Raw genomic sequence first — 15,884 nt, 5'->3', positions numbered from 1 at the left:
AAAGCTGTTAACCTATTATATTACACATTATCCTACAAGGAACACTCCAGAAACACAAAATACCGGAACAAGAATATTTACAGTCTTTCAATTGACTCCTGCTTGAACTCACCCAAGTGTTTGTTTAACACCACTTATTTTATGGCCTTAAAGGGTACATTCCTACACTTTAGCAGAACTGTAGAACATAGTATAATGTTCCTGTCTTTGTAAAACACTGAATTCTCCTACTTATCATGAGCAGTACAATGGGAGATTTGCTAGTAATATAATAAAAATGGAATGCGTGTGCATATTTTCTGTCCATCACATCCTGTGTTAGATTTCTGTGTAACATTTAATTATAGTCAAATTTATACCAGACTAATTTCTTGCAGCTAAATAATCCATTTGAAAATGTCTTCCAACTATTATTTAAGAAAAGAGAAAGAAAGCCAGTCTTGAATGTATATAGAAAAGCTCCCACTAACATAAAATACCTTAGTACAGGAATCATAATGTATGTAGCCTAGGACTTGAAAAAATAGCCTTGGCAATTACACTTTTAAAAAAGAGAAAGAAAGCCTGACATTTAATCATGCTGAGCTCTGACTTGCAACCTGAAGAGCAGATTGACATCACTCTGCATCACATTTCTCACCAATTAAATTCCATTTTACCTGAGGCTCTATTTATTTATCAACAATTATACATTGTGGCCTTAAAGGGATACTACACTGTTTTAGCAGCAGAATAATACTTATGTTTTACACCATTTAACATACCTCTCCTTGTAGAGCACAGTACTATCCAACTTACCATAAGCAATGCTGAGAGAAATCTGTTAGTACACACCTATATAAGCTTTGAATCCATCACACTTAATAGAGAAAAAATATTTTTAAAATGCAGAAAGACTGTCATTTCATTTCTGGTCTCTTCTGACCTAGAGCCAGGAATTTAGAAGTCAATGTGCACACTTCCCTCACCAATAGTAATTAAATTTAGGATATTGTTATTTACAGTAACTACACTTTGTGGCCTTAAAGCGACAGTCAACCGTAAACATTTCTACACCTTAACTGCTAAATAATGTATTGTAATTACATAGTATAATGCTCCTGTTGCAATGAACCAGTGCATTATCCAGCTTACAATGAGCAATGCAACAGATCTGCTAGCAAATCATTTAAAATGAAAATAACAATTTTGTGTTGAAATATTGCACAGGCAGCTTTTCCATCAAAACATTGCAAGCATGTAATTTTCATTGTGTCTAGCTATCAATTCATTAACTCAACCAGTTCGTCAATCAAGTGCAAAACTGTGGTGACAAGGTGACAGATTTTTTTAGATGCTTGTTTATTGTTCTTTCTACTTCATTCCATAGTACATGTGCAATTATCGTTCACATCTTAAGTCTTTTTCTCCTTAAGTTTACATTTAGTTCCTTTTTGCTCTTTCCATATTCACTTTTGTTTCTTGGATTCTCTGCTTTTTTTACTCTAAATTTACTCTGAAAAGTAATTTAAATAGTACTTTGAAATCTCCACATAATTAATCTTAACATTTATCTTCAATTGCCTGCCCATGACTATTAGCAGTATACATTACTGAACTCGGCTCAGATTTATAGCAATGGACAATGATGTGCCTTTGTTTAGGATTTGCTTTTGCTAGCATTAGTCATAGCTGTTCCATACCTTGCACAATATTTACTAAAGCACTTTCATTATCTTCATCATTCATGCTTAAATCTGACTATATTCATTTTGATAAGGACAAGATTACTTTAGGAAGTCATGCAGCCACACATTTATCTAGGACTGATTTGGGATTTTGAATGGAATGAGCCTCTCGTATCATCCATCGATATCTGCTGTTTCTTGTCATTCACAGAGCTGTTCAGCAAGTCCCTTGTCCACCCAGGATTCATCAGTACAAATTCTTAAAGCACTATGGGAAAAGACACAGCTGAAGGGAACACACAGCTTTGAAACAGCAATGATCCAGACAATTCATTATAAGAAGGTGAATTTGGACACTTTACTATATACAATGAATTAAAAGAATATGTAATAATGGTTATATATTTTTATATTTAAAATGTGACTATACTGTGGGACATTTTGTTTGATTCGGCATGTTTTGTGATAGATTATTCAGCAGCTCTAATGTTACAACATTGGACTCTCAGTCAAAGACACTCGGTCATCAGACACCTCCCCTTTCTCCAGCGTCAGCCTTTAAATTCCTACTTTAAAGCATTTAGTGTGTGATTCACATGCTTGCCAACTTATACACCAGGAATTTCTTTGCGGGTTCTACCAATTGGCTGCCATAACTTTAGCGGGATTCCTGCCAATCGTCCACCAAAGTTACGGAGGCTGATCTGATTGGGAGAACCCCAGGAGGAAATTCCCAGCAATAGTCTTTAAGAAACAAAAATGACCTCAGAAAATGTCAAACTTTCATCAATTACAGTTTCCAAGTTTTTATATGAAAAGTTACCATCAGTCCCAGAAATGGTTCACTTTCTTTCTCAGAAGAGACATTTTTTTGAACTGAATTTAGCACCACAGTGAAGAGGGTGATGTCTTGCCGGATTGACAGAGACAGAGACCAGTCAGACAAAAACACAAAATTGAAATTATTCTTCCAGCTTGGTTTAAATCACTTGAAAAAATAAACCAAAATCCTCAAGCGCGGTTAATTACAGATATTTGCCTAACTGTAAGGTAAAAATTGAGTCGTTCATAATAGAAAAGGAGTTGTTGTCAGTCTTGCTTGAAATAAAACTTTTAACACTTCAATCACCAGTTTGTTTTGAAACTTTTGGAAAAAGGCAAAAAAAAAGCAATGCTCATAAAGTGCAGGAGACACTTTGGGGTAGAAATTGGTATATGTTTTGCCAGTTTGGCCAGAGCAAAAAGAGCCCAACCAATTGCTGGGCATGAGGTCCTGCACCTGATAAGCAGTGGCAGCACGGCCATCGTCATATTGGTCCCTGGTGGCCGCCTGAAAGCAGCGTTGGCCCAATTCAAATATGCAATGAAGGATCCTCCAACTGTTACAGGACCCTTCTGTCATATTAGGCAAAAACCCGTCAGAGCTTGCACTATGGAAGCTCTAAGAGGTCTACAGTGGCCTAAGGGACCACTGAAAGTGGCAGAAGAAATACTGCCAATAAGAAGCTATTGGCAGTTCTCTAGTAAGTTTTTCAAACCTACCTGAATGTGGAGCCAGGAGGAGCAGGAGTTCTCTTTTTAATTCCACATTAAAGCTGTGGGCTGCTATCAGCCCATGCTCGCCTCCCTCCAGATTGGCCCCCCTCCCCAATCCGGACTTACCATAAGGCCTTGACTGGCACCTAGCTGACTGATTTTGCTCCTCCCTATGACCGGTGAACTGCCTCATTGGGCGCAACTAGTACCTGCAGTATGCCAGTCGCCTCCTAATGACACAAGAGGACCAATATCGCCTGGACCTCTTGCCCATTTGTTTAGGCACAGCAGTCGTTGCCACTGCTCATTTTACTCCCATAAACGGGCATGAACAAACTTCTGGGCCATCTACTCTAAAGCAGAGAAAGCTACATGCTGGAAATTCTGCAAACTGCACATGTTCAGAATGCACAGGTGTGTTGATAACCTTCAAGAGTGCTAGAAGAAATAATATCCAAGGAACGCCTGTGGGGGTGAATTTCTGCCAGGGTTCTCCTGCTCATCCATTGTACTGTTCGTGGAAGAGCCACAAAATCCCGGAAAAAGAGCAAAACACCATTCTTCTTGGGTTTCCTCACCTCTTCCACTGAAGTTACGACAGACGAGCAGAAAAACCCTCTGGAAGTTCACCCATTAGGTTTTTAAGACATGCCGAGGCCTTGGAGTATAAATTTTATTCAAGGTATTAAAGACAAATAGAATTCAGTGATTAAATTTAATCATGTTATTGTAAAAAATATATATTTTTCAATGTTTTATTTTGTTTAAAACTTTACTTTTGAAAATTTAGAAATTTCAGTGGCAAAGAGAAACAAAATAGCAGAATTTTTTTTCAAAACGCATATTAAATAATTTGATTGGTTCATCTTTTCCTTTCTATTATTGGTAGATGCTCCTGACTGATTGTTTTCATAAGACTTTTGTAGCTTCTTATTGGCAGTTATATCGCTTTTGATTTATATGTTCATTATCTCTTCAGTTCTGATTTGCTGTTGGTTTACTTTGAGCTGATTAAAAAAAGTGTAATAGCAAAAGTGTGACTTTGCAGGAAGTATGACTAACTGGAAGTGCACATAAAATGCAAGACTTATATTACAGATATATAGATCTCTATATTCTAGTGATGTCCCTCAGCACTGCTTGTGGACAAAAAGCAAAGAGTTTCGTACAATGGACTGAAACACTTCCTCCCATGCTTGACTCATGAACCGCCTTCCTTCCCATGGCACTCTATCTGGGCCAGACTGATGAGCCCTGCCATCTGTCTGACCTGTTCGCCATTTGGCCTAAAGCCTCTCCCCACACATCCAACCCCAGTTCTGTACCTCGCCCCGAGCCAAGACTCTGGCCTCTTCTCATTGACTGATATATATGGCAGCTTTGAAGAGGTAAATAAAATACAAAATATAAATTCATTTCTTTCCTCCTTTCCCACAACAGGATCTCCCTCTTCTCATACACTGTCCCCCTCTCCCTTCCTGGCTTGGATGTCCATCTGTCTGACAGTTTCACTTGCTCGCTCTCTTATTGTTGTTTTCAGCTAATCAGATCACAGAAAAGTGACAAACAGACTCAATTTTTAAAATAATACATGCAGCTATTGCTTAGCTGGCCGTTTCTAAGGAATAGAAGTATTCACATAAATCCATAGTTTCACAATCAAGAATACCACTTGTGAGCCCTTCAGTGTGCTGAGTCTGCTTTATTTCTTTTAGTCATCATTGGCCTCCCCAACTGTTTTGAAAATGAGATAGATTATTTATGCCATATGCTTCACCAACTCCAGATTAGATAAATAAAGATGTCAGATTTTCTAAAACTTGAGCTGGCCATAATTCCCAGCATATTGAGAGATGTGGTATTTTTTCAATGCTTGTAAGACAAAAGTGCTGATTATTAGCTGAATAAAGATACAGCAGGAATCCACCCCATAATTATGTACAGAAAGCATGTTGTGGAGCACAGCAGATTTTCAGACTATTCAATAATCTCCTGTGGATCATGCACAAAGACACAGCGGGTAATTTTAACCCTCCATGACAGGCGGGAGAGAGTTAAAATTTCAAAAATTGGAAAACCGCCTCCAACACGCCCACTTTCGGTTTTAACTTGGGCAGGTTAGTGTGCAGCTGAGTAACCCGCTCTCAAGAGGCAGGTCCGTCATTCTGATTTGTTAACGAGGGTACTTTCATTTTTGAAAATTTTTGAGATTTTTGCAGCAGTTTAAAATTAACACCTCCTGCAAATGTTTCCCGGGGCTCAGGAAACTCGGCAGTAAAGCAGAGGCTGAGCGGCACTTCATGGGGATGGTTATAGGTCAGGTGTGCCGATTTGAATAAAGGCTCAGTGCTCACAGCTGCTTTCTCAGAACCCTCTGGTAGATGGTTTGCTGAGAGTTCTAGTAGTGACTGATGTATTGGAGAACTTTGGGGGTTTACAAACAGAAAACATCAGGACGAGTGGTGCCATGGCTGCTTTAGATTGGACTTCGGACAAGGAAGACAATCACCATCCACAGCAGCAAAGTCGTGCTGTGGTGGAAACTGCAGGTGGGCAGCAGAGAAGGGAGCAGCAGAGAGGAAAGCAGCAGACAGGAGGCACTACTCACCTAACAGGTCATACAGACAGAGGCTCAGCTTTCTTGACCTCTGAAAAGCAGTGCGTCTGGATGCTCAGATTGACACATCAGGTGATCGCAGACATCTGCAGCCGCCTAGAAGAAGTGCTTCTCCCTGCTGGACCTGATGGCCACACCTTGCCAGTCACTATGAAAATCAGCACTGTCCTCAATTTCTTTGCCTCTGGATCTTGCCAGGGTGTCACCGGAGACATATCGAAGGTCTCCCAGTCGGCTGCACATTAAGGCATAAGGCAGGTGACAAATGGATTGTTTGCCAGGGTGTCTGCTTATGTCAATCTCCCCTGCAATAGCCAGAATGAGTAGACACTCGGACTCGCACCTCTGGCTGGCTTCCCACAGGTACAGGGTGCCATTGATTACCTGGTGATTTACCACTGGTACACGTGGCAATCCGAGGACTACCAGATCAACCAGGAGTATTCATCAACCTCAAGGGATTTCATTCCATCAATATGTAGCTGGTGTACAACCACAAGAAAAGGTTCATGCAGGTCTGTACCAAATTCCCTGCGAGCTGCCATGATGCTTGCATCCAGCAGCAGTCCAACTTCCCCGACCTCTTCGTCCCTGGAATTAGACTTAGGGGGTGACTGTTAGGAGACAAAAGCTTGGCTAATGACATCTGTGAAGAACCCCACCAACGAAGCCCAAGAGCGGTCCAATGAGAGCCATATCACCACCAGATATATCATTGAGCAAGCCATTAAGATGCGCTTCAGTTGTCTGGACAGGTCTGGCGGCACCCTTCAGTACTCGCCAGCGAGGGTGCCTAGAATTATTGCGGTGTGCTGCGTTCTGCACAACTGAGTGCAGCAGCGAGGATTAGAGGTGGAGGGGGAAGAAGGCACTCATCACTCATCATCTGATGACGAATGCAATGAAGAAGAGCAGGAGGCAGATGGAGATGGGGCCCAAAGCAGTCCAGCCGCTCACATTGCTGTCAGGGATGTTCTAATAGTTCGAAGATTCAGTTAGTCACACACACTGGACCAAAGTAATTATCATATCCCCCATTTGCTGCTGTCAATTCATGTATTCACATTCATCACCAAGCAACTGAAAAGCCGAACTGCCACTCGGCACGCAAGAATGGGCAACACGGGGAAGTGATGCAAATTAATAAATTTTATGTGAGGTAATAAAAAAAGGAAACTTAATAACATAACATTTTCACAAACACCCATATGCATACCCTTGGGGAATTAAAATTTATTTTTCTAAGTTTGCCTACTGCTCCTATGCAGTGCAAACCCTGTGGCACAGCAGAAGCAGTGGCAGACTGCTCAGACTGCTGCTCTGCTGAGATGCTCTTGGCCTATGACCACTGGGTGTTGGAGCCCAGTGGTCCACCTGCACCTATGCAGGGGCAGACTCAGCCATCGGGAGATGAGGCAGCATGTCGCATACTGGCTGGGGATGGGGCCAACAGATGAGACGTGGGAGCACTTTGAGTGGAGTTCCCACTTCCATGTCCCCTTTTGCCATCACCCCTCTCCTGGGCCGGCCAGCGGCACATCACTCCTTCCATTCTGCTGGGAAACAGCTTGGTGCAGATCAGTGTTGCCTTGTAAGGCCACAGATAAGGTTTCTGTCATCCATTCAAGGTGGCAGACATGCTGGCATCCAAAGTCTGCATGGCTGTGGCCATGGACTGTATGGAGTTGTTTGATTGCCGCACTTGAAGTTCCATGGAAGCGGCCACTCTCTCCATGGCAGACATTCTCACAATGACCTGCGACATCAATCCACTACTGTTGGAGGTGGACTCCTCCATCATCTCTGTTATTGTGGAGAGTACCAGTATCTCGCAAATTTGCTGCTGTCCCTGTATAATTCTCCTTTCATCGATGGCCCCGGAGGTTCAGCATCTCTGTCCAGCTGAGCAAAGCTTGGGGAGGAGTGCGCCCCCTGATGTGGACTCTCCACCGCTGTCTCTGCCGCCACTCTCTGCTTGTGCTCACTTGTGAACTGTGACTCATCAGGTGATAACCCAACTAACTATCTAACTGAACCCACTGAAGTGTGAGTATTTGCGCTGGTGCCTGGTAGTATGTCCTGTGACGGTGCAGCCTCAGAAGGAATCAGGTCTTCTGAGGAATCGTCCTCAGGAAAGTCAATAGACTGCTGCTCTACGCATGAAGGCCGCGGAGGAGAAAAGAAATGGATATGAATTAACGTTTCTTGATATTTGCTTAGTTATTCCAGTATGACATACTTAATATTTTATGTTTCTTAAAAAATGTTTTACCAAAAGATGGTCTTTTCTCTTTTTTTAGAAAACATGTAGATCACTTCCCAGCCTATTGTATTGTGGTTGGTCTTTTCAAACAAATTATGCTCATCAATAGTGAGGGATGTCAGTAATGAGAAATAGAAAACTTCTCTGCTTTTTGTTACCCAGTGTCAGTGTCAAGCAGTCCCGAGTTAGAAATAACAGTCGGATGCAGGGTAACGCTTTTTCTGCTCTGCCAAAATGCTTTATCCCTAGCCCCAGAAGAGTGCTGCCTATCAATTCGAAAATATCATTTCCACCATCCGCCCGACGAAGGAGGAAGCCTCCGAAAGCTTGTGGAATTTAATTTAAAATAAATTTGTTGGACTATAACTTGGTGTTGTAAAATTGTTTTCAAATATCTGTGACATTGCTGTGACACTGATTGAACGGCTTTAGTAATTTTTACTGGTTTTGAAGCCTCACAATATTCAAAAATATTGAGTGCGAACATTAAGTAACAAAGGGACTTAGTTCACTCAACAAATATAATTTCTCCAGTGAACAATTAACAAAGTAAACTGCATTGTCGACATGGCCATCAAACTTACTGTACAGGGCTACATGTGGATGGGAAGTACAACATTGGTAGATGGTTTTTTTTGCCTGTTATCTTAATAACGTTTTACATTGCCATTGTGCTGATGAGGCCTTTTGAGGTAAATACCAAGGCCAAAGAGCTATGAGGTACTGCATTTCATTCTTCTTTGTCATTAATTTCTTCCTAAAAAGTGATGATTTTATAAAATAAATTGCTTTTTTAAATACAAGGTAAATTTTGGGAACTATTGATTTTGCAACATGCTTTTCCATCATTTGGCTATGTTCTTGAATCTGTTCCAGAACACAGAACATTTCCAGATGATATTCAGTGAATGCTTATATTGGATTACATCAATATTATCTCCAGGGGTGCTTTAGCAGCCAGTTCTTTACTTCTCATAATATCAAGTGCCAATAGGTTTCGGAGTGCAGGAAACTGATTTTTTTATTATTGTGTGCGCTATGAATAAGTAAACAATTATGCATAAAAGCTTTGAAAGCTCCATATTTAACACAAAAATTGATTCATCTCACCTATGTATTATTTTACATTATTTGTATACTTACAAAGACATATCTAACAATTTCTCGAGACAAGGGTCTGTACATGTTCTCTACATTGAAGCTCCACAGCTCCTCTATTGGGATCAAATAGTTCAGATAGAAATTATATTTAAAGCAGAACCATGTGGGTTCTTCAGATAATTATGAATGTCGTTTAGAAAAAAATAGTTTCAAGTTTATGTGGTGAACTAATTCCTCCACTTCTGAGTTGTTCCAAATTATGTAATTGTTAAGGCAAATAATAGTCACTGTCAACTTGGTGTGGCCTATCCCCTCTGCTAGTGCTGAATTTACCTTCCTGTGGAATTTGCATCAATGGCAGAAAAAAAACAATCAGTCAGGGGTTGTTAAACGCCTATTAAGAGTCTTTGCAGCCCCAATGAGTGGCTGTAGTCACTAAAACAGCTGTGGAGAACGTAGGAACAGGAGGGATTATGACTGCTACCCATACCAAGAAAGCACATTTTATTATCTGTGCTTTATCTGTACTTGTAAATAATATTTGCGAGCCAGTACCAGATATTCAGGTAGGCAATTGGGAGAAGAAGACACATTAGCCTAGGGGTCGATTTTAGGATGGCCGAGCGGGTGCGTTTGTGGCGGGGGGGCTCCGAAAATTCGGAATTCCTGGGGCGGGTCCAGAGCCCGGCTCCAACCCGCCCACTTCCGGGTTCCCCAATGACGCGCTTAGATGCGCACACAGCTCCCGCATGCAGGACATCCACCAGCAATTAAAGCCGGCAGGATCCCACTTAAGACAATTATTTTGATAGTTCAGGTCGTTTGCAGACCTGATTGACATGATATTTTAGGAGGGGTGGGATTTTCAGGTCAACTGAGCATGTTTCCCGTACTGGGGGCAACACTCCCAGTTGAAACAGACGTATTGCAGCCACCAGACTGTGGGAGCTGCAAAGGTCCATTTGACAGGTGAGGGGGGGGAGACCCTCACTCATTGCAGGAGGCCACTCTGTCACTTTGGACAAAGTTTGGCCTCCACCACCCTCCTCCTAATACTAAAATTCACCAACTTGGAACCTCAACCCCAGTGTGCAGACACATTTACCTACCTTGTGGACCCCCTCAAACGTACATCTTCCGGAGGGGGCCGCCATAGCTGCAGTCATGGACTTCTCAGAGGACGAACAGCATCACCAGCCTCACCGGCCACACCATCCAGCTCTAACACGTGGAGCTCCACAACACAGTGCTGTGATACATCCACCTGCACAGCAAGAGGGAGGGCAACCGCAGAGAGAGATGCGTCGCAGAAGGCACTACCCTCGCCACAGGGTCCACAGACCAAGACTCAGATTCCTGGACCTCTCTGAGGAGCAGTGCACAAGGAGGCTCAGAGTCACTCGACATGTAGTCGTGGACATCTGCAGCTTCCTTGATGCCGAGCTGCTCACGGCTGGCACGAACATCATCTTCTTACCTGTCGCTGTCAAAGTCACCACTGCCGTCAATAACTTCTCCTCCGGATCCTTCCAGGGTGCCACCGGGGACATCGCCGGCATCTCTCAGTCGTCTGCACAAAGGAGCCCTGCAAATACACCTACACCCACTCTGCAGTGACACAATGGGTGGCATCAAGTGTGGGTCTTCATGGTGATCCTCAGGAAAGGGAATAATTGCACAAACCAGACAAGATTTGCAAAGACGTGGCAGTAGTGGTGATAACAAATTTTAATGTGCTTTGCAAAACAAAAAAAAACTAAATCAAAAACATGACATTCTGTCATACACCCTTGTGCATTCCCTTTGTGCTCACAAAACCTTAGCCTTCCGTTTATGGGAAGCCTTACATGGTGCTATCCCTGTGGCTTCAGCAGAGGTAGTGGCAGGTTGCTCTTGTCCACGCCCTGACCGATGAGATGCTTTGCGCGGACGCCCTCTGGGTTTCGGTGCCCATGAGGGCCCCTCCAAAGAATGCTCCACCTGCACCTGTGCAGGGGCAGACTCGGCCACCTGGAGAGGAGGCAGCATTGCGGGTACTGGTTGAGAGGGGGGCAGTGGGTGAGACGTGGAAGCGCTTTGAGTGGCGTCCTCAATTCCATGTCCCCTTTCACCATCATCCCTCTCCTGGCCCAGGCCCACATCACTCCTTCCACCCTGCTGAACGACAGGTTAGAGGACATGTGTGAAGCCTTGGAAGGCCAGTTGTAATGTATCTGTCAGCCTGTTTAAGGCGGCAGAATGTTGCTCACCCTGAATCCGAACGGCCATTGTCAGGGCCTGAATGGACTCATTGTTGAGCCGTGCTTGAAGCTCAATGGAGGCTAGCCTTTCCTCCATTCCCGCACCTACCCGCGACACCATCTCAGAGATGCCTTCACATCCCTGTGACACTATCTCAGAGATACCCTCCTGTACCTGTGCCACCATTCCACTCATGCAGGAGTTGGACTCCTCCATCCCCTGCGTGATTGTGGAGAGTGCGCGTGGCAACTGTTCCAGTAACTCGGCAATGTGCTGCTGCCCCTCGATGACTCTCCTTTTCACGGCTGGCCCCAGGGTTCAGCATCTGGGTCCAGCTGAGCAAAGCCTGGAGAAGAGTGCTCCCACCGATGCAGACGCTCCACGGCCACCCCTGCCACCAGGGTCTGCTCGTGCTCACATGTGCGTGGTGACTCACCATGTGCAAGTCTAACTAACTGAGGTTGGGGACCCACCGAGATGTGTGTATCTGCGCTGGTGGATGGATGGCTCAGATGTGACGAAGCACCCTCAGAGGCCGGCGGGTCCTCTGAGGAATCGCCCTCCGCAGTCACGGCGGTCGCAAATAGCCCTGCAAGAGAACAGAAAGCAATATTAAGCATGTGGACAGATGTTGAGATGCTGCAGATGCCAAGTGATGCTAAGATCATTCGCTATCATGAGTGCTGAGTGTTAGATTTCTGTCACCAGCCGTTTGTGCACTCCCAGTCTCGGCATCCGCCACGGACAGGCACTTCAGCGTTTGGCTTAGTTCCAATGCCTGCTGCTCCACGTCCGTTGAGGCCATCTGGTGTGGCGGGCCCCCTATGGTCCTTGCTCTCTCCCGAGCATTCTGGCATCTCTTCTCCTATCAAGGCAAAACACAGAGAGGGGTGATTGAGTGATGGTTGCATAGTGACCCGCTGCATGCATTGGTGTGGGTGGGGGTAAGCGTGAGGGAGATGCATGGGAGGGTGCGTGTGAGACATAGCCATGAGATTGTATGAGGATTGGGTTGCGTGGTAGTGTTCGAATGGGAACTGGGGTGGTGAGTAAGTGCCGGCAAGGTGAGGATGATGGTTGAGTGGATGTGAGGAGTGATGTGAGAGCGTTGTGATGGCAGTGCAGAAGGAGTTGTTGGTGGTGGAGGTGATGTGGAAGACGGAGTGTGGGAGAATGCGTAAGTATACTCACTTTGGCTGACCTGGTTAGGTCATTAAAGCGCTTCCTGCACTGGACCCAGGTTCGGCACACATTGCTGCTGCTGGTGACTTCCTCGGCCACCTCCAGCCAGGCCTTCTTGGTGGCAGGGGGAGGCCACCTCCTCTCATCAGATGGAAAAAAAAATTCCCTCCTACTCCTCACCCCATCGAGCAACACCTGGAGTGAGGAGTCAGAGAACCTTGGAGCAGCCTTGTCTCTGGCCTGCTCCATGCTCCAAAAATGGTTCTTTGCTGCAGGAGGAGCATTGGAGGACTGCCCCTTTAAATAGGGCTCCTCCTGCTGACAGCCTGTGATGCGGGTGCGCAGTGCTCCTGCTGCGCAGGTCTGGAATAGGAAACCCGGAAGCACGCGTAAGTACCTTCAATTAGGCTGCGATCGCATGTGGGGCACCCCAATTTCACTGAGCGCGTTACCCATGCGCCCACTCGACCCCCTGCTGCCAACCCGTCTCCCTCCTAATATCAGGCCCCTTGATTTTCTAATACAGATGTAGTTTAGACTGCAAGGTTATTGGCAGTTTTCAGATAGACTGAAATTCTGGTGGAGTGTTTGCGTGTAATTTTCCCAGATTAGCTTGTGCATTGCTTCAGGTGCATATTTAGACAGGTGGGAGGAGCACACTAGTGGTGGGAGCAGAAAATTGCATGTAAGTGAAATTTAAATGGAAGGGAACAATTAAATGAGAGTGTCAGAATCAATAGGGTAAAAATTCTGAAAGCTGTTGGCGCAGAAGGCATCTCAACCTTTTAGCAGCCTTTGTCAAGGCTGAAAGGGGAGAGGACTAAGAAGTAGCAGGCAAAAATGAAGGGAAAGAATACCTTTGGTACTTGCATAAATCTGCAGGCTAATGACAGAGCAGCCCAGCACCATGAAAGATGGCTGCTGAAGTGCAAATAGTGCTTTAAGAAATAGTTGCAAGGAGGATTGCCGTTTAAGTCATTGCATGGCACGATCATCATAAATCAGCATTGCAGCATGTCAGCAAGGAGATAGAACCATGATTTAGTCAGTAGCTGACCATTATAGTCACTGGATGTGCCAGCTCTAAGCTGCATTGTACCTGCAGGTGTTCTTGCAGCCAATGATGCAGTTCTGCATCTAGCTTTCTGAAAACCCAGGTCCTCAGAAGACAATTCTCTGCAGTCATTGCAAACAGTTATGCCAGGGCCTGATGAAATAGTTGATGCCTTTTTTCATGCAGTGTCACTGAAAGACTGATGTACTGTGATTGGGGTGCTCCTAAGTTTGGTTGGTCTGGAATTCTTAATGGTGCCATTGGTTCTTCTGCTCCAGCCTTCTTAGGGAAGTGGAATATCTGCGTGCACTAATTATCTGTTCACCTGTATCGACAGATGTGGGAATGCAGATGCGCACAGAGCAGTTGTGCAGCCTGACTTGCCTGATATCTCTTCAATGGTCCTCCTCATCTTCTAAAGATCTCCCATTGGAAAATCCATTGGTACCAGAATTGGTGCTGCATGCAAAAAAAATACAGCAATTGGCACATAGGGTCATTAGAACCACAGTGCCAGCAGGAAAAGAAATCAAAACAAAACATATTTATGAAATGTCTCCCAGAAACTATATTGTGGTGGAAACTGGGCAGAATCCTGGCAGAACAGAACTCCCAGACATTTTCTGCTTTCAGCTGATCAATTTACACTGACAGAACAAACAGCCAGGAGCAGAAAAAGCTAGATTAGTGTGTCAATTCTGTGTCTGAATCAAGGAGAAGCATAATGAGAGTGCAGAAAAAATTTGGTGACATCAAGAAAACTACCAAGTTAAATGATTGCAGTGGAATCTGTATCCTTGCACTATAGAGCTTCAGGTTTTATTCTCGCCATAGTCTTAGAAGAGTCCTGTTGCTATAGTCACAGCTGGTTTGCCTTAAAATAAAATAAGTGACACTGTCATTTTAAAGACATACTATATATTGAGCTAGATTCAGCAATTATTAATGGATGAGCTAATTAGCTATGGGAACCTGAAATAGCTGAGTACGTGCTGCATATTTGGGAAAATATGTGATGGTAAAATCGGTAAAGGCCAGCTCAGCTTTGCACTTCTGTCTGCCATGTGCAATTGTGAGTAGCAAAAAGAAACTTTGTGGGCTGTTGCAGGATAATTAGGCTAAGTAGGACATGTTACTGAATATATGCAAAGTATAACCTATATGCCATAATAATGCATTTTTGTGACCTTGCTATCATTCTGCTTGTTGTAGGCCATAGTTGTACATACTGCTAGAGCAGAGACATCTAGTGGTGGCCTTTCATTATGAAGCCCCTGTAGATCCGGAAAGAATGCATGTTCAACTTTATTGGAAGGGGAAAGCCCCCGAAAGCTTGTGGGATTAAAAATAAAATCGTTGGACTATAACTTGGTGTTGTAAAATTGTTTACAATTGTTAACCCCAGTCCATCACCGGCATCTCCACATCACAACTTTATTGGGCCTGCAATGCTCACTGAAATTGGCTCTCCAGAGCGATAGGGTCTGCAACCACAAAGAAATGTGTCAGTGGTATCTGATAACTCACCTTTCAGAAGCTGGCCTCCTTTCTACACCAATGGAATTGTCATTACCACAGCAAACAACACCCTGTATACCACAGCTTATTTTCCACCTGTGTTCTCTTGACAGACGTAATCAGCACTTAGTGACACAGGAGGCTGGGACTGACTAGAAAAGCAAATCCACACAGGTTCAGTCAGCACAGTCAGCTTCACATAGCACTTCCCATAGTGCTAAGAACACCATCAGCTCACTTTCTCAGTAAGAACACGCTTTACTAAATGATGGTGGAACACTGTAAGATCGGGGGTGGACCCAAGGCAATTTGTAGACAGGGGAACAGGCTCTTTACTGAGATTTAAGCCATTTGCCACTCCTATGTTGCTTAGGGTCAGAGATCTCTGTGCTGGTCCCTTGGAACTGAGGATGCCAAAACATGTGAGCCCAAAACAGTCACTCAGCTCCATGGAGCACAGTTTGAATGCAAGTCTTGGTGCTATGCAGAAGTACAGATATCCATTAATATAGGCCAACTGAATGGAATCATGAAGCAGTGGTTTTCCCAAATTCATGCTGACATGGTGAACATTGCACCCATAATCACTGGCAGCATAGCTACAGTGTGTTCAAGCGTAACGCTTGCACGCGCAGTTATTCTGGATACATTGAGTGCCAAAGTGCAAGAAGCTGCCAAGGCCAGCTTTAATTATTTGGAGGATAG

The 15,884-nt window shown here is 44.2% G+C and overlaps 1 protein-coding gene across 2 annotated transcripts in view; it reads left to right on the top strand.

The window, feature by feature from the left end:
- The window catches only part of veph1 (ventricular zone expressed PH domain-containing 1), a 182,657-nt gene that overhangs the window by 151,114 nt on the left and 15,659 nt on the right, over window positions 1–15,884 (top strand). Inside the window, exon 10 of one of the 2 annotated variants that reach the window (XM_067994663.1) lies at window positions 1,879–2,010. The exons of the other annotated variant lie outside the window; for it this stretch is intronic. Coding sequence (XP_067850764.1) covers window positions 1,879–2,010 — 132 coding nt within the window. The remainder of the gene's footprint in view (window positions 1–1,878; window positions 2,011–15,884) is intronic. 2 annotated transcript variants of the gene reach the window in all.

Source organism: Heptranchias perlo, chromosome 13 (genome assembly GCF_035084215.1).
Source record: "Heptranchias perlo isolate sHepPer1 chromosome 13, sHepPer1.hap1, whole genome shotgun sequence".
Classification (NCBI taxonomy): domain Eukaryota; kingdom Metazoa; phylum Chordata; class Chondrichthyes; order Hexanchiformes; family Hexanchidae; genus Heptranchias; species Heptranchias perlo.
Note: the sequence above shows the minus strand (reverse complement) of the source record. Positions and strands in the feature narration are given on the sequence as shown.